Raw genomic sequence first — 22,492 nt, 5'->3', positions numbered from 1 at the left:
AACAGGTTATAACAGATATGTAACAGGTCTGTAACAGGTTATAACAGGTCTATAACAGGTTATAGTAGGTCTGTAACAGGTTTGTAACAGGTTATAACAGGTCTGTAACAGGTTATAACAGGTCTGTAACAGGTCCATAACAGCTATATAACAGTTATAAGACACTCACTCCTCATCTTAATCTGTTGTACTATTTCCAGAAGCTCCATCTCAGTGGGCATGTAGCCCATGGTCCTCATGCACTCTGCCACGTCCTTGTAGTTCAGGTAGCCGTCGCAGTCGTAGTCAAACTCCTTGAAGGCAAAGTCCAGCTCTGCTCCAAACGTCAAATGTTAGAGGTCAGAAGGTGATAATGACACCATGGAAGTCGAATTACTAGAAAGAACATTCCCATTCTTATTCCCAAGTCAACATTCTGTGATGGCTGGGCTGACAGCCATATTGATAAGTTCTGTGGTCTGAGGGGAGTTTTGTCCATTCTAGTCATGCTATTTCTATGGATGACTCAAAGCTACCCCCCTTTTACAAATATAATGTCTGGCTGAATCCTAACTTGAGTAATACGAGCTCAATGTATTGAGTGGTGCTACTGGTCAACCTACTTGAAATAAAGCATTCTACTGTATATGCAACATCACTGTGCTAAGAAGACTCACCATCCAACTCAGCTTGAGCCAACTCTCTCTCCTAAAGGAAGACAGCAGGGGAGAGGTGTTTTAGAGAGAAACAACACTGTCTGACAATACTTCAATCAGGCTTACATTTTGTGTAATATTATAGTGCATGACTTGCAGAAGATCCCCGTGTACTACAATGTGGATAAGGGCAACCTTGAAGACGTTGGGACAAAAACAGATGCTTATGGCTGGAAGTTTAGGACAGGAAATGTTAGATTTAGACTGTTGTGTAAGAGGAGATCATTCTGGTACTGTAGTGAGGTAAATTAGTGAGGGATTGGGGACAGGTACAGTTAAGGACGTTTCCTTCTCATGGTGGATTAAATCATTAAGAGTTCCACCCTGTTTCTCTGGGAAAACATTCAACCTCGTTCACACGTGTGTGACGTGTTGTGTTGACACGCACAGCCGACATGCCGACAGCCGACAGCCGACACAGCATGCTCAATACGATCTAGTTTTAAGTTCTGATTTGAATTCTTCTTTCCTTAATCGATGTCCCCGGGTTAAGTTTCATAATGTCAGGAAACATTTCAAAGGAAGACAACAGCAATTGTTCATAAAACATAAAACATGATCTGGTCTAAACATGATTAAAATAACCGTCTAACTTTCTCCTTTTGTTCTATGCTCTTCCAGCATCTTCTAGCCTTAATCCTAATGAGTGGTGAGAGGATAACTACTCCCCCCCCCCCCCCCACCACCACACACATACACACACAGTCATACACACAGGAAGGCACGGATGCAGCATGCTGGCAGATAAGCAGGCACGCACTCACATACATCGGCATGCAGAGATCAGAAGCTCAGCTAAAATAGCAGCTTCCCTGACTTTTTCACTCCCCACCAAACACCAGCCTGCTGTTAGCCTAGCATGTCACTCACTAAGTGGTGTGGGGTTATAGGTCAGGATTATGGGTTAGGGGTCAAAGGGTAAAGTAGCTGTGTGTATACCGCTCCAAACACGCTGCAGAGCAGGGTGGTGTGTATCTTCTCCATGTCCTGTCTCTTCTGCTCTTTCTTAGACACCTTCTTGGGAGCCGACTCCGAACCCGAGGCTGAGGACTTCTGGGAGGATTTACCACCTTTGCTAGGAGCCAAGAGAACACAGGGGTTCATATTAGAGACATTGACAAGCGTTATCTTACCGGCTCAGTGGCCGTGTGGTTAGAGTGTCCGACCCTGAGATTGGAAGGTTGGGAGTAACACTAAAAGACTGTAAAAATGGTAGACAATGCATCTCTGCTTGGCACTCAGCGTTAAGCAGATAGATTGGGGGTAATGCTCTGCGACAGACTAGCGTCATGTCCACTCCAGGTGGTGTACTTGTTCATCAAGCTGCCTCACGTTACAGAAACAGGAGATGGCCGTTCTATCAGCCATTCTTGCTCACACATGCCAATGCTGGTGCAAGGATACTTACTTACCATCTCGCCGCCTTGACTTAACATAATCACCATCGGGTGAATGCATAGAAATTAGGTGATCACTCAATGGCCCCTTCGTACACCTTGACTTAACATAATCACCATCGGGTGAATGCATAGAAATTAGGTGATCACTCAATGGCCCCTTCGTACACCTTGACTTAACATAATCACCATCGGGTGAATGCATAGAAATAAGGTCATCACTCAATGGCCCCTTCGTACACCTTGAAGTTTTCCAACTGAAGTAAGACGCATTTGGTACAACAAGATAAAAACAGAGATATTTTCTGCAACAACAAGATATCGTGGTGAAGACACCACTTTAAATGATTTTTGGGCCAAAAACATCAGGTGTATCACAACCGCTTTGTCAGCCTCAGGCAACATATCAGTGTGTACGGTTCCAATGTCTCTCAATAACTTTATTGTTGCCCAACATTCCCACTGTCTTTCCCTGCTGTGAATTCTCCTGTCTCAGATGATCTTACCTGTCTGTGGAGGCTGCAGACGTTGCCGAGGTTACAGAGGCTGCAGACGTTGCCGAGGTTACAGAGGCTGCAGACGTGGTGGATGGGGTCTTAGACATACTGGAGAAAAATGTGGAAAGTTACTCAGTTGTCACACACTCACACAAAAAATATGATTTCTATTCAAGTCTAGCCAATCACACTGAGGGAAAAGAGGTGTCACCTACTTTAGGTATACACAGTCAAGGAGTAGGTCATCAACCAATCTCACCTTCTATTCTGTGCAAAGAGTTCAAACTGATAATTGATCTGCGTTGTCCTTACCTTCAGCTGTCCGGTACAAAACCAAAAGCTAAAGAAAGAAATAGGAGGTGCAGTCTTTCTCCTTCAGTAATGTGAATGACAGGATTGGGTCCTCTTGCTCTCCTCTCCTTCATCCCTCCCTCCTTCCCTCCCTCCCTCCGTCCATCCGTCAGAGAGTATTATCATGTGATTACCTGGCTAAATGTGTCTAGGTCAGATAACCAAACAACACGCGTGACAGAGTGTGATTGACTGTGGCTCTGTCATACACACACTCACGCACACATTGTCACAACGTGTGTGTGTGTGTGCGTGTGTGTGAGTGTGAGTGTGCGTGTGACGGATACAACTCATTTATTTAGTGAAGTAGTGCACATTTTCAAAGGCACAACGATGAATGATGTTTAATTGAAATTGTATTTCAATTCATCAAATGCAGAGCAAATGAATTGATGAATAAAAAGGTAAGATAGGATTCACATGAATAGGCCGTGTGGTAACCTTTAATCTGACAGTCCTCTTTCAGTTGGTGTCTACCAAGTGTAGATGCAGGGTTGGGGTCAATTCCTTTTCAATTCAGTCAATACAGGAAATAAACTGAAATTCCGACATCAATTTCAATTTACCTCATTGCCTTCTATGAGAAAAAAATTGGAAACAGAATTTGAATTTCAGTTTGTTCCTGAATTGACTAACTTGAAATGGAATTGACCCCAACCCTGCATAGATAATATTTATGCTTAAGTATATACCAAGTCAAAAGCGAACTGCAAAACACACCAGAACCAAAAATGGGCAGCTGACACAGGGCACACTGGTAGCCCTGAGCCCTCAGAGCCCTGGCAGCCCTCAGAGCCTTGGTAGCCCTCAGAGACCTTGTAGCCCTGAGAGCCCTGGTAGCCCTGAGCCCTCAGAGCCTTGGCAGCCCTCAAAGCCTTGGTAGCCCTCAGAGCCCTGGCATCCCTCAGAGCCCTGGTAGCCCTCAGAGCCCTGGCAGCCCTCAGAGTCCTGGTAGCCCTCAGAGCCCTGGCAGCCCTCAGAGCCCTGGTAACCCTCAGAGCCCTGGTAACCCTCAGAGCCCTGGTAACCCTCAGAGCCCTGGTAACCCTTATAGACCTGGTAGCCCTCAGAGCCCTGGTAACCCTCAGAGCCCTTGTAACCCTGAGAGCCCTGGTAGCCCTTATAGACCTGGTAGCCCTCGGAGCCCTGGTAGCCCTCGGGGCCCTGGTAGCCCTCAGAGCCCTGGTAGCCCTCAGAGCCCTGGTAGCCCTCAGAGCCCTCAGAGCCCGGGTAGCCCTCAGAGCCCGGGTAGCCCTCAGAGCCCTGGTAGCCCTCAGAGTCCTGGTAGCCCCAGAGCCCTGGCAGCCCTCAGAGCCCTGGTAGCCCTCAGAGACCTGGTAGCCCTCAGAGACCTGGTAGCCCTCATTGGAGACCTTCAATACAATACAACTTTATTGTCCATATGTTACAGTAAAGAACAGAGATTTGTCATGTGCTTATAATCACAAAACACACAGACCTGGCAGACGAAGTGGGCCTGGAGGTGGTCAGTGTATCCGCCTCGCCTCGATCCCAGTTTGGCCTCAAGGTCGTAGGGGACAGGGTTGAGACGACGGGCCCTATCAGCCTCCTGGTCCCACTGGTCATTGTGGACTGGGCTGGGTGAGGATGGCGATGGCTCCTCAGATACCAATGGAGAAGGAGGAGACGGATTCAGTCTGATCATGTCACTGTAGAGGCGGTTACAGCCTGTGCTGTACGTCCAGCTGACCAGCAGGTGGGCCTGACGGGCAGCAAGGCTGGGGAGGGGCAGCCAACACAAGCCACACTGGTAAGCCTGGGAGCCCTGGTCGTCTGGTGCCTCAGTGAGGTCCTGTAGGATGGACACGCGGTGGAGGAAGAGCATGGAGGATAATAAATAATATAAATAAATAATTATAATGGAAACGTTTGGATGTCATTGCAACTCAGACACATCTTCTTATTAAAATAAATGTTTCAGTTCTGAAATGATTTCATTGTCTTTGGGTGATAAATGCATTCCAGTGTAATATTTGGTTCTGTTTCCCGGGAAATAACGTGAAATTCGGACACTTAAATAGAATGCCATTATCAAGGAACCCTAACATCATAATTGATATCTATCATGTATTCGATTTTGACAGAAGCTTATTTCCCGGGAAAACAGAACCTAAGGTTCGACTTTTTCACCAAAGAAACGTGCTTACGAATGGCATTTTAAAAACGTATGTTTAAGTGCTTTTTTTAAGTGTGTGACGTTGAATAAATATTATTCAATAGCTTTATTGTTTGCTTATTGTCTAATCTAGGTTCAAACACCTTTTAGGTGTTTCATAGTGCAAAACGGGTTTGGAACCAGGTTTATTTATTTATTCTAACAGATTCGAATGGAAATAGTGAGTCGTTCTTTCCATTCAGTTGGACATGATAGTCAGGGCTCAGGTCTCCTAGACTAAGTGTTAACTCCAGGCCAGGCTGATAGAGAGGAGGAAAGGGAAGCGCTGACTCTCTTCCTAGGATGTGACAGAGGTTAGCTTGGGCAAAGGACACTTATTTTAGAGTACGCAGCAGCGGACTGTGGAAATGGTCAAATGATGCAATAGACTACACATAGGACTACATTAATCAATAGGCCTAAACAGTTGTGTTTTTATGTACGTACACGTAGGCTATGTGCGTGCATGCGCGTAGCATTTTCAATTTCTCAATAGGAAATAGCAAGGAATTATGAATGCCACGATGAGGTCAAAGTGAAAAAGTTTTATATACGACACTTAGCACTCAAACTTCTGGAAAAATGTATCTGAGGATTGAGAAAACAGTTCAACTTTCCCAGTCAATGGCCTATATTTACAGCAGCGAACTCCTTCTGTTGACAGAACAGCGCGGTGGATTTAAGAAAAGAAAGAAACTTTATTTGTTCAGTCAGCGATTATTAACCTGTTCCCTGCAGTCAGCTGCACTTTCTTCGCACCGATGGCACAGTGGAGTGGCTCGTGTGCCAAACGTCACAGGACAGGACAATTCTGATGGAGTTGGGAAATCCTCTGTAAGCAAAACAACGGATGACAATCACCGATTTTTCACCAAAGATCTGACTTTGGAATAAGTAACGCTTCTATGGACCATTAAGTGACAACACAATATTGATATTATTCTACGACAAGGCATCTCTAAGTCAGCGGTTTTAACGTCTCACGCCCTCTTCGACAGTGATAGTAAACGTTTGTGACGTACTCCATGGATAGTGTGCGCACGGCGCGAGGAGGGTGCAGATGCTCATGATATCCAGCTTCGCTCGGGGAGTTTAAAGTAGGGCTACAACATGAACAAGTTAATTATGTCAACCGCGGAACCAGAGGTGGAACCCGTGGCGGTGGTTAACCGTATGGACACTAGCACTCGCCATTACCGGAGAGAGCTCTCAGCAGAAGACCACAACCATGATCCGGTAAAAAAGGGGACCAGAAGTAGAAAAATGGGTGAGTCATTGATCCATAAAGTGACATTAAAATGACACACAGATCCACAATCTGCCTCTGCAGTAGTAGCATACCGTGATATTGTTTTTAGGACTACCAGTCAAGTCTCAGAACACCTCATTCAAGGGTTTTTCTTTATTTTTACAATTTTCTACATTGTAGAATAATAGTGAAGACATCAAAACGGTGAAATAACACATATGGAATCATGTTGTAACCAAAAAAGTGTTAAACAAATCAAAATATATTTTATATTTGAGAATCTTCAAATAGCCACTCTTGGCTTTGATGACAGCTTTGCGCACTCTTGGCATTCTCTCAACCAGCTTCATGAGGTAGTCACCTGGAATGCATTTCAATTAACAGGTGTGCCGCCAACCTTAAGTTATTTTGTGGAATTTCTTTCCTTCTTAATGCGTTTGACCCAATCAGTTGTGATGTGACAAGGTGGGGGGTGCACAGAAGATGGCATTTTACCATAAGGGTTAAGTCCATATTATGTCAAGAACAGCTCAAATAAGCAAAGAGAAACGACAGTCCATCATTACTTTAAGACATGAAGGTCAGTCAATCCGGACAAATTCAAGAACTTTGAAAGTTTCTTCAAGTGCAGTCGCAAAAACCATCAAGCACTATGATGAAACTGGCTCTCATGAGGAACGACACAGGAAAGGAAGACCCAGACGTACCTCTGCTGCAGAGGATAAGTTCATTAGAGTTACTAGCCCCAGAAATTGTAGCCCAAATAAATGCTTCACAGAGTTCAAGTAACACACACATCTCAACATCAACTGTTCATAGGAGACTGCGTGAATTAGGCCTTCATGGTTGAATTGCTGCAAATAAACCACTACTAAAGGACACCAATAATAAGAAGTCTTGCTTGGGCCAAGAAACACGACCAGTGGACATTAGACCGGTGGATATCTGTCCTTTGGTCTGATGAGAGATTTTGGGTTCCAACCGCCGTGGCTTGTGAGATGCGGTGTCGGGTGAACGGATTATTTCTGCATGTGTATGTCCCACGGTAAAGCATGGAGGAGGTGTTATTGTGTGGGGGTGCTTTGCTGGTGACACTGTCTGTGCTAGTCATACAAGCTCAGTTTAAAAGAGGGTTATTTGACAACTTCATTGTTGTTTCAGTTCTATCTATGGTGGTCTGTTTTGTGACCCTGCCCCCTTTCTCTCAATTCTTCCTTCTTGTTTAGTTGGGGACACTGTTATGAAATCAGAACTTGACAGATTTCCTCCTGTCTCCCTCTCTCTGTGTGTGTGTGTGTGTGTGTGTGTGTGTGTGTGTGTGTGTGTGTGTGTGTGTGTGTGTGTGTGTGTGTGTGTGTGTGTGTGTGTGTGTGTGTGTGTGTGTGTGTGTGTGTGTGTGTGTGTGTGTGTGTGTGTGAGAAAGCGATAGCACACACAGGAAACATGGGTAGAGGACTAGGGATCATATGTTTTCCTGCTCTTGTCATAATAAACACATAAAGGACATTTCAGCCGCTAGCCAAAAGGCCCATAAAGGACCTTTGGGCATGTCACCTTTTAATTTGTAGGTTATTTTGTTTACCTACTTCTTACAATCGATCAAAGTAGCACACATACTGTGTTCAGTATTAAATGAACATGTCTGTATATTGCAGAGCTCTCCAGCTCCAGAGGAGCAGGCACATCCGAAGACGGCTTCCCAACAGGTGACTAACTAATAACTGGATCTACTTTACAGGGCTGATCTACAATCAATTCCCACTGGTCCATGTAATCTTATTCATTATGATCTACAAGGCTAAACTGATCCTAGATCATACCCTGAGACACTGTATTAATACAGACCCAGAAATATGACACCTTTCAGTGAAAGGGGGATTTCCATTTTCAATCGTCCAATGTATGTATATCAGACACTTCATTCTCATTGTGGAAACTCAGAATTTAACAGAATGGAATTTCATGCAGGTTCCAACCACAGTATTTCCAAAAGAAGGGGGGGGAGTTTGGGGTTTGGCTGTGGTAGTTGGAGTAAAGTTATGGTTTATGGGTTTAACTCTCTCTCTTGCCATTATGAGCTCTAAGATTCAACTGTGGGTTTTGAATGACTCATTCTGCTATGAACCATCAGGCTATTTCATACAGCCTCATGCTTCCAGTATCAACATAGGGGTAGAGAGTAGCCTGAGTGCCAGCCTATTTGTGCTATCATGCCAACTCCCTGTCACTCAATAATGACGGCAATGGAGACAGATCTGGGACCAGGCTAGGTTGAGCGCAACACACTGAGCACTGCTGTAGTGGTTTGACCCACGCTATGACTGCAGACTCAAAGTCAACCATTAAAAAGGCGAGGTGACATATTACAATCATATAAGTTATGAGTTAAGAGGTTCATGTTCGTTCAGTAGGAAGCAGTTTTTATATTTTGTATATTTCTACTGTGGTTTTTAGTGTACCAATAAACAACTTACTGCAGTTATTGTGTGTTCTGCACTCTTTCTTCTCTTGTCTCACCAAAGCAGTAGCCTGTATGCTATTAAACTAGAATTCACTAGCCTGGTCCCAGATCGGTTTGTGCTGTCTTGCTAACTCCTATGGTTATTGTTACATTTGGTGTGACAGTGACCATAGGAGATGGCAAGACAGCACAAACAGATCTGGGACCAGGCTGGAAATTCACTTCTCATTATGGAAAAATCATGTATTTGACAGTGAATTTGAACTATGATTCTTGTACCTTGGACCTGAGAGAGCCTGAGAAAGCCACTTTGAAGTCATTGATTAATCTCTGTGGGTCATTCACTGTCAATCACAGGGTCACCAGACCAGTCCCTTACTGAAAAACAACATGAATGTCATGTGGACACATATTAAGTGTTCCAAAAACACATGTTTTCATGTGATCACGTGATCGTATGTGAAGTTAATATGATAACACGAGACATGTAAAGCAACATGTGATAACATGGAACTACACATGTGAAAACGTGATCAAGTGTTCCAAAAACACATGATTTCACATTCAATTTCACATGTGAAATCATGTGGTTTTTCTGTAAGTGGTGAGATGATTGTGTCCAAAATGGCCGTTGGTTAATAAAGAAACAGGAAGTAAAGTTGAGGATACAGTTTTAGTACTGTACCTGTCAGGATATTGACATTGTTGTTCTGAGTCGTTTTTAGTCTTTTAACTATGACAAACCTCAAACGACACTTTTGAACTGCTGACTGAAGTGAATTACTTCTACGTGGTGTTTTGAGAAATAGCATTATTGTTTATTACAAAGTCACCAGAGTATTTCTGTCACCTCTTCTCTCCTACAAAACATTAACTAGAGAAGGATTGCCCATACTCAGCTTGTCATAGACTGTAATGGTGATTTTTACCGTGTCCTTGCGTGTTTCCAGCGCTGCCCATGCTGTTGGCCATGGTGGAGGGGCCGGACAAGCTTCCTGCAGACGAGGGGTCACAGGAAGTGCTGAGGGGGAAACTCCGCCTCCTGGAGGCCGACAGCATAGAGGTCAACGCTCTCTTCATGGTATAACACTCTATTAACCTTTATGTATCCAGGTTAGTCTTGTCACAGGTTGGCATTTATTGTCAGAACTCTTGACCTGGAGGCATCGCTGCAGAGTGGTCAGTAGCTAGCACAGCCACAAAGTCATAAAACCTGATATTAACCTTAAATGAAGACACAAAATATCATTTTTGTTTTCATGAACTATGATATAGACAATTTTGACTTTGCAGTTGGCCCATTTAGTGGAAATCGCTCAGTTCTGCCTCCAGGGAAAGATTGCGGACAATAAATGTTAACCTATGTAATTTTCATGTAATCCTTATTGACAGCTGTAATCTATATGTACTCCTGTAATCTATATATGCTGCTAAAAATGCATTTGCTATGATACTGTACTCAGCACAGTCACACCCCATTTTGTCAATGCTTTGTCACAGCTTTTGTGGAATTATCGCAAGTGTGAAAAGCTATAGTGAATATAATGAATGCATTGTGTATGGTCATATCACCAGTTTTGCATTTTAAGTGTTTGTGTTATCAGGTTGTATTTGTTCTTATTGAGTTAGTACTTTATTAACATATTACATTGCTTTATACAGTAGTTTGTGAGAAATCATGTACATTTAGAACTCTTCTCTGTTCTCCTCTCCTGTGCTTTTAGGAACTATCAGCTCGGCTTGTTTCCATCAACTGTGAAGAAAACGCCATATTTGTCACATTCAAAACATTTGAAGAGATATGGAGGTTCACCACGTATTACACAATGGGTAATGTCGTCTAGTATAAGAAGTACTAGATATAGTATGGGGTTTTTATTTACATGAATGATACACAAGTTCTGAATCCTAACTTAACATACATGGTTATAGAATACAGTGGGGCAAAAAAGTATTTAGTCAGCCACCAATTGTGCAAGTTCTCCCACTTAAAAAGATGAGAGGCCTGTAATTTTCATCATATGACAGACAAAATGAGAAGGAAAAAATCCAGAAAATCACATTGTAGGATTTTTAATGAATTTATTTGCAAATGATGGTGGAAAATAAGTATTTGGTCAATAACAAAAGTTTATCTCCATACTTTGTTATATACCCTTTGTTGGCAATGACAGAGGTCAAACGTTTTCTGTAAGTCTTCACAAGGTTTTCACACACTGTTGCTGGTATTTTAGCCCATTCCTCCATACAGATCTCCTCTAGAGCAGTGATGTTTTGGGGCTGTTGCTGGGCAACACGGACTTTCAACTCCCTCCAAAGATTTTCTTTGGGGTTGAGATCTGGAGACTGGCTAGGCCACTCCAGGACCTTGAAATGCTTCTCACGAAGCCACTCCTTCGTTGCCCGGGCGGTGTGTTTGGGATCATTGACATGCTGAAAGACCCAGCCACGTTTCATCTTCAATGCCCTTGCTGATGGAAGGAGGTTTTTACTCAAAATCTCACGATACATGGCCCCATTCATTCTTTCCTTTACACGGATCCGTCGTCCTGGTCCCTTTGCAGAAAAACAGCCCCAAAGCATGAAGTTTGCATCTCCATGCTTCACAGTAGGTATGGTGTTCTTTGGATGCAACTCAGCATTCTTTGTCCTCCAAACACGACGAGTTGAGTTTATACCAAAAAGTTATATTTTGGTTTCATCTGACCATATGACATTCTCCCAATCTTCTTCTGGATCATCCAAATGCTCTCTAGCAAACTTATGAATTGAAAAACTGTATGGCAGAGAGGGATGAGGCAAAGGTAATAGCAAATAAATCTGACAACACAGCAGACTGGCAAACATACAGTAAATTGACAAGTCACGTAACTAAACTAAACAAAAAGGAGAATAAACTATACTATGGAAGAAAGATGAATGAAAGTTAAAAGTGCTGGAGTACTTTAAATACAATTATAGGCAAGAACGCAAACTCGGCTCCATCTTTCATTGAGGCAGATGGCTTGTTCATAACAAAACCCTTTGATATTGCCAACCACTTTAATAACTGTTTTGTTGATAAGATTAGCAGACTTAGGTATGACATGCAAACAATAAATGCTGATTCATCATATTCATGCATAATGGACCAAATAATGAAGGACAAGCACTGTAGTTTCAAGTTTCTCAAAGTGGGTGTGGAAGAGGTGAAACATTTTTTTGCTATCAGGACAAATCACCTGGTGCCAACAACCTGGATGGTCAATTGTTGAGGTTGGTAGCAGAATACATTGTGACTCCTGTTTGTCACATCTTCAATTTAAGCCTAGAAGATGCCGTTTGCCCTCAGACATGGAGGGGTCTGAGGTCATTTCTACCCAAATATAGCAGAGCACCCTTTAATGGCCTCCCAAGTGGCGCAGCGGTCTAAGGCACTGCATCTCAGTGCAAGTCACTGGTTCGAATCCAGGCTGTATCACATCCGGCCGTGATTGGGAGTCCCATAGGGTGGCGCACAGCGTTGGCCTACCCCAGCCACTGCCGGACGTCATTGTAAATAAGAATTTGTTCTTAACTGACTAGTTAAAAAAAAATATATATATATATATATGTGTGTGTGTTTAAATGGTTCAAATTGGCGACCAATCAGCCTGTTGCAAGTGCTTAGCAAACTTCTGGGAAAAAATTGTTTTTTCAAGTTATTTTACAGAAAACAAAGGGCACTTAACAAGAAATTGATAGTAAAAAGATTGAGTTGTTTTGTTAGACTTCAGTGGATTTGCATCCTCTGCCTTTATTATGGATAGAGTTACCCATATAATAGAACACAGAGGGTTTTCATTAATGGAATCCTCTTTCTCTCTTCGTTAATGGAAGCCTCTGCAAATTCAGTGTGGTGTACCGCAGGGCAGCCGGCTAGGGCCATTATTGTTTTCTGTTTTTACAAATGACCTTCCACTGACCTTGAATAAAGCCTGTGTGTCTATGTACGCTGATGACTCAACAGTATACATGTCGCCTGTAGCATGAAAATAAATAACTGAGACACTTAACATAGAGTTCCAGAACAAAGGCTGGGAAACGCACAGTATTAAATAGAGGCATGACTACAGGGAACTCTCTGCCACCCCAAGTAACTCAAGCTAGCAATTATACCAGTTTAAAAAAACAGATAAAAGAACACCTTACAGCACAAAGGGGACTGTGACGAGACACAGACATTTTTATAGTGTATTGTAATTTGCACTGTACATTAGACCTAGATATTGTGTGCATGTACTGATATGTAGGTGTCGTGACTTGACTTTTAACATTAATCTGAACACTGTTATATATCTAATCAACTATGTTGTTACCCGATCAAATGAATCATGTAACAATTAACTCATTAGGATCTGGGGCACCACGAGAGCAGTTATTTAAAGAGTTACCATCTCCCGAATTAAACTCTAAAGGTCTTTACCTATCACATCTATAAACAGTCAACTTATTAATCATAACCTTGTATCATATCATCATTCTGAACAGTCTCTTTCTGAACAGTCTCTTAACCTCTTTGCATCTGCAAAAACCAGAGCCTTACTCGGTAAGATTCAGTACTATACAAATTGATTTAATTATTTATTTACTAGCTAATTAAATGGTAACACAAGATAAACATACACACTTAATACATTAAAAACAGTTCCCTGGTGGACTGACAACAATAGGGCTACTTGTTACAAAAGACATGGAGAGGGCGAGAGAGGGAGTGGTACCGAGACACATAACGTTGGTACATTTGGAAACTACTCTCACTTGATTTCTTACTCCAAGCGGGTGGCGGCACAGCAACCACCCGCGTGGAGTAAGCAATCATGTATGTATTTACATTAAAATTCTTAACCCATCATTTTATCCAGTTTGTTCAAAAGGGGCGGTTCTGTCAGGCTGACACACTCTCTGACCTCAATCAAGGGGGCGGTGACTATTTACTGTGCACAGTTATAGAAACAATTTCCTCTTAGTTTCTAAAATCACATCCCTCTCTTAACAAAAACACTAATACTTTTTCATATAGCATGCACAACGCAGAGGAGGGAAACTTTGTACATGTCGTATGTATATTTTCCAAGTTACAGTATTTCCTTTATAATATTTTTAATGACATCACAAAATAACAACCAAACCGACATTAGTGTTATTTTAGGTCGCCTCTGACAAATCCCCACATTCTATATTAGAAATATTGTTCTAGTAGTTGCTTTTGAACGTGTTAGACTTTTGGCGCGAAAACTCTTATTAAAACAAAGTACATTCCTTGAGGGAATTTCGAGAGGGATGTCTGAATGTTCTGTCCTTGATTTACAACAGGGAGGTGAGGTGTTAACCCTCACCAGTTTCCTCCTCCCCCCTCTGCGGGTGAGAGGGGGTCTGGTTGAAGTTATTTATTGCAAAGCTGATCTGACCTATTTGGATCCTCACAGGACAGTCATGACATAGGCTATGTGTCACGTTTTGTCACAAAGTCGAGGTCTTCACGGGTTTGGGTGGACCCGATATACCCGTTACAAAGTAACTGATTTTATATCTCCGATTGAAATCAATACATAAACTATTTCTAGACCAGGACTTCTAACTGACCTCTGACATATTGACATCTGACCTTTGACCTCTGTTCCCCAGGCTTTCTGGGTCAGTGTATGGAGAACCTGCTGTTGGACCAGGACTTCTGGTTGAGTTCTCTGGACCAGGAGTACTTTGCCATAGAGATCTCTATCCAAGAGGAGACTCTCAACTTCATGTACAAAGGCATCCTCATGCAAGAGGGTAACTCGCCCAGTGACACACAGATTGAAAATATCTGACTTCGACAGCTTTTGGTACCCACATTCACTGTGGTGTATTCAGAATAGTGTATTCAGAATATACAGAAGCACTTAATTTGATAAGTCAGCACATACAGATCACATGAACATTGAGTATCCATGTAATGCTGTTATGAGATGTTATACATGTTATACTCTTAATTACAATGCTACAAATGATTAGTTATTTAGTTATACCCACAAATAAAGTATGACAAATCTCCCCCTCTGTCAGGTTCCTTGTTCGCCAGCTGCAGCTCCACCCAGATGTTCGACAGCTCCACCTCTGGTAGAGACCTCTACCTGGAGCAGGGGGACATCGCCCTGTTTGAGCCCCCGTTCCTGGGCTCGGGGTGGACCGTACTCTCCCTGGGGGATGGAGCCCGGGGGACCAAACCCAAACCAGCCCTGGAGCCCGTCATCCCCTTCCACCAGTTAGTACTTTGCCTAGTGTATACTTAGCTATTTAATTCTTAGTCAATACAGAAGAAGAAGCATACTGCTAATTTTCCAAGTTTCACCTTTTTATTCACGTATTTCGTTCCTGTTTCCGCCCTATAGATGGTTCCTCAAATCATGTGCGGAGAACATCTTAGTTGGCAGTGGCAAGCCAGCATGTGGTTTCCCCTGCCAGTTTGGTAAGAACAACCTTGTTTGAATTCCACTTGACAATCCTAATTCTAAGGGCTTCACTTTTCCTTTTTCTCATAGAATTAGAGTTATGTGGAGGAATTCTAATGAATCTCTCCTGTCCACCTCTCTCTCCCCATGCTAGCCACTGGCTCTTGCGTGGCCACTGTTGAGTATGACGCCGGTGGGCCAGACGAGCTAAGCCTGGAGCAGGGCGACCGCATCATCATTGTGGGCCTGTTGGTGTCGTGCTTCGAGTGGTTCACTGGCAGACTGGAGAGGACAGGAGAAGTGGGATTGGTGATGACAACACTGGTCAGACCGGCCGATAGCCTTTGTGAGTAAGTGTGTCCTTCTGCTGAGTTATATATTGATTACCTGGTTAACTGGTTAACTGCATCAGATTAGCTGCGTCATCATGTATACAGTAGTGATATATTCATAGAATTAAATAGAACAATTACATGGTGATTGGTGTGCCAGCAACTATGCAGCTCGATGGTATCAGCTACTCAAGTGTAGTTTTACACACTCAACAGTTTCCTATGTGTATCAAGAATGGTCCACCACCCAAAGGACATCCAGCCAACTTGACACAACTGTGGGAAGCATTGTAGTCAACATGGGCCAGCATCACTGTGGAATGCTTTCGACACCTTGTAGAGTCTGTTCCCCGATGAATTTAGGCTGTTCTGAAAGGAAGGGGCGCAACTCAATAATAGCACACTTGGTTTATCTCTATGGGTGTATTACAGTAAATGTACAAAGGCACACTGTGGACAATGCTTTCAGAGCCATGTTGAATATGTTCAAACCCACATCGTAGCTCCTCACGTTCCTTTCAGAAGGTGTTATCATTCTACCTTGTCTGAAATTAGTAGACATTTAGTTTTATTAACTCCATTCTAGGGCGTCTGACATTTTCCTAGAGAAAGAAGAGAGGTTGTTTTTCAACCTGACAGAAGATCAGATTAAAAAGGAGACAATCGCCTTGCTGAAAAAAATCAACCAGAATGATGTTGGACACGTCTACAAACTTGGTGAGACAGAAATTGGGAAATGATCAGGGGCTTTTCTTGGTGATGAACAGCTGCCAGCAAGTACAGCTTGTTTTTATTTTTTGCTCTCTTCGACTTGCTTACTGTGTAAAGACGGTCTGTTTTGATATTGATTCATTAATTATTGCTTTCATTCCAGATCTGATTGCTCAACCGGATTCTCCAAATGAACCAACTCAAAGTAGGGGTATTTATTGTCTGCTTTGTACTTATGGACTATTGGGTTTGAGTATTTTTTTTCTCAACTTGGAAAACTTTCAAATAATTCCCTTTTTCTGATTCTTCCCACATGTCAACAAAATCATAAATAAGGATCTTCATCTAATGTCTTGCAGATGGTTCCCAAGGCAACATGGACGCTCACCAACAAGCAGAACTGAGGAGGAAGATTGAAGAGATTCTGCTAAAAGGGAAGATGAAATCGAAGGTGCCTCATGCAACTGTGACAACAAATGGAACTCTGGAGGACCAGAGTGAGACCTCTAAGACTACATTACCAAGCGGGCCTCACTTCACCATCCAACCAGTTGAGGAAGGCACCACCACCAACCAGGAGAAATTCCTTCCTCTTCTATCCTTCCTGGGTGGCAGCAACTACAAGCCAGAGTTTGGCGACCTCTATGGCCAAACTCCGGAACGGCTCCTCGCCACTTTCACTGGCCACTCGGACGACGTTGACAAATTAGTGGCGTATCTAGGTGTTGCCAGGGAAACTGCCAGGAAGAAACGTCTCCATTGGTCCCAGAGCCGCCTCTGTTTCCTTTTGGGGAAACTCTGCGCAGGACGATCAAAATTTTCCCAGGCTCGCGTCTACTTCGAGGAGGCCCTTAGCGTCCCTCGAGACATCTTCACGGACATGCTAATGCTAGCTAGCATCTACGCTAACCTAGCGGTGATCTATCTCATGCAGAAAAATACAGAGAAATACTTGGCTCTGTCGGAGCGGATCGCTGCGCTGCTAATGGGCATCCCTTACTGCGTCTCGACAGTGGAGAAAGACTCAGAAGTTCTGAAATTTATCCTGAAGAAGGCGGTGCTTAGTCACAATAAGATGGCAGAAGCCAGAGCATGCTTCCTTTTGGCCAAGCTCCACTGGAGGCGAGGTGAGGCGGCGGACACCATTCCGTTCCTGGAGAGGCTTCTGGTTCTCTTGACGGAGCCCCCTGGTGTCCGGAGCGTCGTGCCCAGCCATGGCTACCTCAGCCTGGCGGGGCTGTACAGCCAGCTCTCCCTCCCTCACCTCTGTGTCAGCTCGGCCAGGAGAGCCACGATGCATCCGTCTGCTAGGCTAGCCGATTGTCTGAATGGAATGGGGCTGGTTCTGGAGAACACAGACAGACTCTATGGGATCCGGAAGCAGGACGTCGCCATTCCGGCTCAAGTGGCTCCATATCTCAGCCGGTCGCTCTCCTTCACTGGGCAATTAGATGGAGTCGGTGGCACTGGTGACCACACTCTAAGCCAGGCTCTAACACTCTGCCTATCCCAGCTGTTTCAGGAACATGGGATGCTAGGTCACGCCGTACGCTCCATGCACACTCTCATAGACCATCATTGTGCGCCGTCATCATCATCGGGCACCTCTAGCATTCCTGAACGAAACATCGCCCTTGTGTGGCTAGCATGGCTCCACATCTGTAACAGCCAACCAGAGGTTTCTCTAGACGTCCTCGACTCAGTGCTGGCCTCCATGCCAGAACATTGCACTACCCCACAGGAAGGTACACTTAAGTTGTTATTTTGCACATACTATACTGTTGAACTTACCTCTACATATGTCTTTTTTTTTGTAGATATCTTGTAATGCTTGTTTGTGTTATTGTAAAAATATGTGAGTATTTGTATCGTTTATTTACTACTGCTGTAAGTATGACAAACTAATTTGCCCTTAGAGATTAATGAAGTACAATCTCATCTCAAGGACTGGTCCACAACATGAGGGGTGTAGCCTTGCGAAGCATGGGGGACCTGAGGAGGGCAGCAGAGAGCTACCAGACGGCCATTGATGTGTGTGAGGAGTTTGAGGACAGGGCTAACTGGGCAGTAGCAGAAGCTAACCTGGGGTTATTGTGTCTGAAGGCTGGGGCTAAGGTATATGATCAGAAATATATTGTTATTTTATTGTGTTACTATTTTCTTTTTTTATTTAGACAATTTTTCAAACTTTTTAACTCTGCATTGTTTGGAATGGGCTCGTAAGTAAGCATTTCATGGGTCCGTCTACACCTGTTGCATTTGGCGCATGTGACAAATAACATTTGATTTGATATATGAATTATGATTACAAAATTCCCAGGTTTTCCAGAAATCCTGTTTGGAAAGAATCTGTGAATATTCCAACAGGGATTTCCCGGAAAATCTGTTAATTTTTGGGAAAGTTGGTGAAATGTTGCTACTTTAATTAGGATTCCAGATAGATTAGCAGTCCTGTCTCTTCATCCTCAGAGGTTAGCGGAGCAGCATCTAACAGAAGCTGTTGAGATGTTGTCAGCGCTGGAGGGACAAGAACATGAGGTTCATTTTATTCATTTTTATTTTTACACATCCCTATTAGGAGGACAACTTTATTTGATTTATTTTTCATGTCAAAAAATGTTACTATTTTATTTATTTATTTTGTTCTATGTAATATTTGTTATCGTTACAATTTACTGCAGGTGTCATTATGAATGCGTTCATAAAGCCTTTATAACAGCTATATAACATACATTATAACGTTTGTTATTCAAGGTGAACTTTACCACTGTGCTGTTGGAGCTGGGACAGTACTGTGTGAACCAGAGACACCTGGACAGAGGAAAGATCTACTATGAATGGGCTCTACTCATGGCTATCAAGTCAAACCACTCAGACAGTACGTTCATTTTTTATTTTTTTTTGAAACCATAATTTCCTATTGTCACCACAATGCTACAGAACACATGGCTCACGTACAGGTTCAAACACTATTCTCGCCACTAGCCATCAGCTGAATCAACATTAGGAGGTATGGGGGCCCTCTGAGAACGTTGGTATTGGATCCAAGGAGAGGAAATACTCTCAAGCCTGTGGTTAGTTTTTGTTGGAGAAACCGAGATGCAGAATCTTTGATACGTGAATATTTCCCTGCTAAAATGACATTGGTTATGCATTCTACAGTTCTATAATGTATTTATTTAAGATTTGAATGTTTAAATATTAAGTTACTATATACTGAACATATGGCATGAATTTAATTTGCAGTATACGCGATTCATCACTTCTGCCCCAAATATGTGTTACTCCTCTGGCTAATGTTGAGGCTTTAGCTCAGTAGGCTAACAGAAAGATGCTGTTAATCCGACTCTCCGTGCTCTATTCCCCTCTCCCAGGTCAGTTGAGCGTGACGCGACGCTTGTGCCACCTTTACAGAGCAGTGTGTCCGGATGAGGCCCAGTGCATCATCTACAACGAACATCAGCTGGCCCTGCTGGTGACCCGGGGAGACAGGAGACAGGAGGGAGAGGTGTTGGAGACCATCAGCCAGCTATACCTTAGTCTGGGGACAGAGAGGTCCGTCCGTCCCTCTCTATCTATCTATCTATCTATCTATTTGGCAGCAAATGATAACATTTCCCATGCTTTCCATCTCTGTGTCCAGGGCTAGACGGTCTGCTCTGGACTACACTAAGCGTAGCCTGGGGATCTTCATAGACCTGGGCCGGAGGGAGAAGGAGGCTTACGCCTGGTTACAGGCTGGGAAGATATACCACCTGCTGGGCCAGACTGAACTGGTGGACCTTTATTTACAGGTCAGAACCTATTCTATAGCACAGTGCAGACAGGAGTCACTCAGAGTTACATTGACATGTTACCTCTTGTATTTCCTCCCAGGTGGCCCAAGATGTGGGGGTGAGTACGGGAGACACACACTTCATCCTACAGCTGCTGGAGGCAGCAGGGGACGTCTTCTTCAACAGCTCAACGGAGAGAGAGAAGGCTGTCTGCTTCTATGGGGTACGACACAGGCGCACACACTGCTTCTATGGGGTAGGACAGAGGTGGTGTATGTATGTGTGTGACCCACCTCGTGTGTGTGTGTGTGTGTGTGTTAGGACCGTGCCCTGCCCATCGCGGTGAAAACCAGCAGTACAGAGGTCAGACTGAGACTTTCTAACAAGCTGGTGGAGCTGCTGCTGCAGATGAAGCTGTATGGAGAGGCTGTTGAGTACGCCCAGACCGCCCTGGACATCAGTGTCAAACTGGGTAGGACACACAACAGAGACAGTCCTTGCTTTTATTTTCCAATAGAAATATGTATTTACATATCGCAGATGCTCTTATCCAGAGTGAATTACAGTCAGTGCATTCCAGTAAGGTTTGGCAGGAAAAAACAACCACATCACAGTTGTTATTACAACAACAACAAAAAGCCGCCATCAGCAGAATCCAGGAAGTAAAAACAAGTGCAGCCTGGCTATAGCTCTTTCTGTGAAGAAATACTAACTAATGAAACCACGGTTGTACTTCATATAGGAAACCGTCTGAACGAGCGTGTGGCGTTCCACCGCCTGGCTACTCTGTACCACTGTCTGGGTCAGTTTGAGCTGGCTGAACACTACTACCTGAAGGCCCTCTCACTCTGCCCCACGCCCCTGGAGTTTGATGAGGAAACCCTGTACTATGTCAGGGTGTATCGGACGCTGGGGGACATTATATTCTATGACCTGAAGGTAATCAAATCAATCAATAAATCAATGGAATTCATGACTGGGCAGTTTGTTGTATTTTCAGGTTTTAAATACATATCTATAAGAAATTGAAATTTGATCCCAAAAGTTAAACTTTGAATTGCACTGAATTCCGTGTGAAGATGGAGTTGGTGCCAACCCTCGAAAACATGCAGAAAACATATGCATGAATTTCCATTTCATTGTGGCTATATAACGCTTGATTTACATGGACCAAACCAAAACGGCTTCAACGATTCCTCCACTGACCCGTACCAACCTTACCTCTAACCCCTAACTTTTCACCTTTGACCCTTAGGACCCGTATGACGCCGCAGGGTACTACCACCTAGCACTTGCTGCAGCCATGGACATCGGCAACAAGAAGTCCCAGCTCCAGCTCTGCACCCGATTGGCTACCATCTACCACAACTTCCTGGTCGATCGGGAACTGTCCCTCTTCTTCTACCAGAAAGCACGAGCGTTCGCCTCCGACCTCAATGTACGACGCATCAACCTCTCGCCAGACCAGATCTTCAGCAGTATGTCACAGTACAAGACGAACAGGGTGAACATCCAGGAACCAAGAAATAAGTCACCACCAAACGGCCATCTTGGTTTGAAGTTAGTGAGAAGAGGGGAGAGGTTATAGCCTGGACCCAGATCTGTTTGTGCTCTTACCAACTCCAATGCTCATTGTCAAGCAAAACATGACAATGAGTTACAAGGAGTTGCTATGATAGCACAAACAGACTGGCACTCAGGCTAGAGAGTTTATGGGTGTTGGAGGATATTGTGCCAAGTGGGCGTTGTAGGCCTTCGTTCGGTTTAAATATGTAATTTTTGAACTGCTGAGATGTGTTAATGTGATTTTGCCAATCAGTGTTCTGTGCCTTACTGAACAATATCACTTAGAATAGAATCATACAGCAATGACTGAATATCTATAATTGTCTTCAGTTGATGACCTGAAATGAGTAAAGTCATGGTGAAAGTAATGAATCATGAAATAAAAAGTCAGAGAAGATAATGGAGAAGGTCCAGCTGTTGCAGGTTACAGTGGAGTGTGGAGTGAATTGCTCTGTGAGAGTGAAGACCACTTGGACTGCGCGGCTGGGCCCATATCCACAGTGTCTCATGGTAGGAGTGCTGATCTAGGATCTGTCCATACAGTCGTATTTATTCTGATCCAAAAGGCAAAACTGATCCTAAGTCAGCACTCTGATAAGCCGTCAATGCCTTTTTATGTATGATTAGCTAGTTTTCCATCCAATCGGCTCAAAGATTTTCATGCGAATATTCAACAATCCGCATAATGAAAATATGCACATTTTCCCATCAGTGGTGTTTCCACCCAACGGACTTGTTGTAGATAACAAATCAATGCGTGATGACGTAGTGCACACAAAATGTACTTTTTCGCTTAGGTTTTCATGTAATGAATAAAAATTGAAAGAGTCAA

General features: G+C 43.5%; 2 protein-coding genes across 4 annotated transcripts in view; one reads left to right on the top strand and one right to left on the bottom strand.

Moving 5' to 3' along the window:
* Nucleotides 1-6,098, bottom strand: part of LOC110531483 (calcium-binding protein 2) — a 10,941-nt gene extending 4,843 nt beyond the window's left edge. Inside the window, exons 1-6 of one of the 2 annotated variants that reach the window (XM_021614689.3) lie at nucleotides 5,842-6,098; nucleotides 4,400-4,753; nucleotides 2,599-2,697; nucleotides 1,635-1,770; nucleotides 657-687; nucleotides 170-313 (exon numbers count right to left, since the gene is read on the bottom strand). In XM_021614689.3, coding sequence (XP_021470364.1) covers nucleotides 170-313; nucleotides 657-687; nucleotides 1,635-1,770; nucleotides 2,599-2,697; nucleotides 4,400-4,527 — 538 coding nt within the window. In that variant the 5' untranslated portion in view covers nucleotides 4,528-4,753; nucleotides 5,842-6,098. Of the gene's footprint in view, nucleotides 1-169; nucleotides 314-656; nucleotides 688-1,634; nucleotides 1,771-2,598; nucleotides 2,698-4,399; nucleotides 4,934-5,841 lie in introns of those variants that run through there. The other variant, XM_090183542.1, reaches the window with a different exon arrangement.
* LOC110531482 (SH3 domain and tetratricopeptide repeat-containing protein 1) lies at nucleotides 5,863-22,492 on the top strand. 2 transcript variants are annotated; one of them, XM_021614687.3, is made up of 20 exons: nucleotides 5,863-6,383; nucleotides 8,021-8,071; nucleotides 9,777-9,907; nucleotides 10,551-10,656; nucleotides 14,473-14,616; nucleotides 14,890-15,088; nucleotides 15,216-15,292; nucleotides 15,430-15,625; nucleotides 16,194-16,324; nucleotides 16,482-16,523; nucleotides 16,678-18,063; nucleotides 18,264-18,433; nucleotides 18,788-18,856; nucleotides 19,073-19,196; nucleotides 19,693-19,873; nucleotides 19,962-20,112; nucleotides 20,195-20,317; nucleotides 20,416-20,566; nucleotides 20,837-21,033; nucleotides 21,350-22,492. In XM_021614687.3, the coding sequence occupies exons 1-20, from the start codon at nucleotides 6,227-6,229 to the stop codon at nucleotides 21,680-21,682; spliced, it is 4,119 nt and encodes a 1,372-aa protein (XP_021470362.3). In that variant the 5' UTR covers nucleotides 5,863-6,226; the 3' UTR covers nucleotides 21,683-22,492. The 2 variants fall into 2 exon arrangements, with proteins under 2 accessions (XP_021470362.3, XP_021470361.3); XM_021614686.3 differs by having other exon boundaries at nucleotides 5,874-6,383; nucleotides 16,482-16,529.

This window comes from Oncorhynchus mykiss, chromosome 9, assembly GCF_057628025.1.
Source record: "Oncorhynchus mykiss isolate SJ-2025 chromosome 9, ASM5762802v1, whole genome shotgun sequence".
NCBI classification, from domain to species: Eukaryota; Metazoa; Chordata; class Actinopteri; order Salmoniformes; family Salmonidae; genus Oncorhynchus; species Oncorhynchus mykiss.
This window is presented reverse-complemented; position numbering and strand designations above follow the sequence as displayed.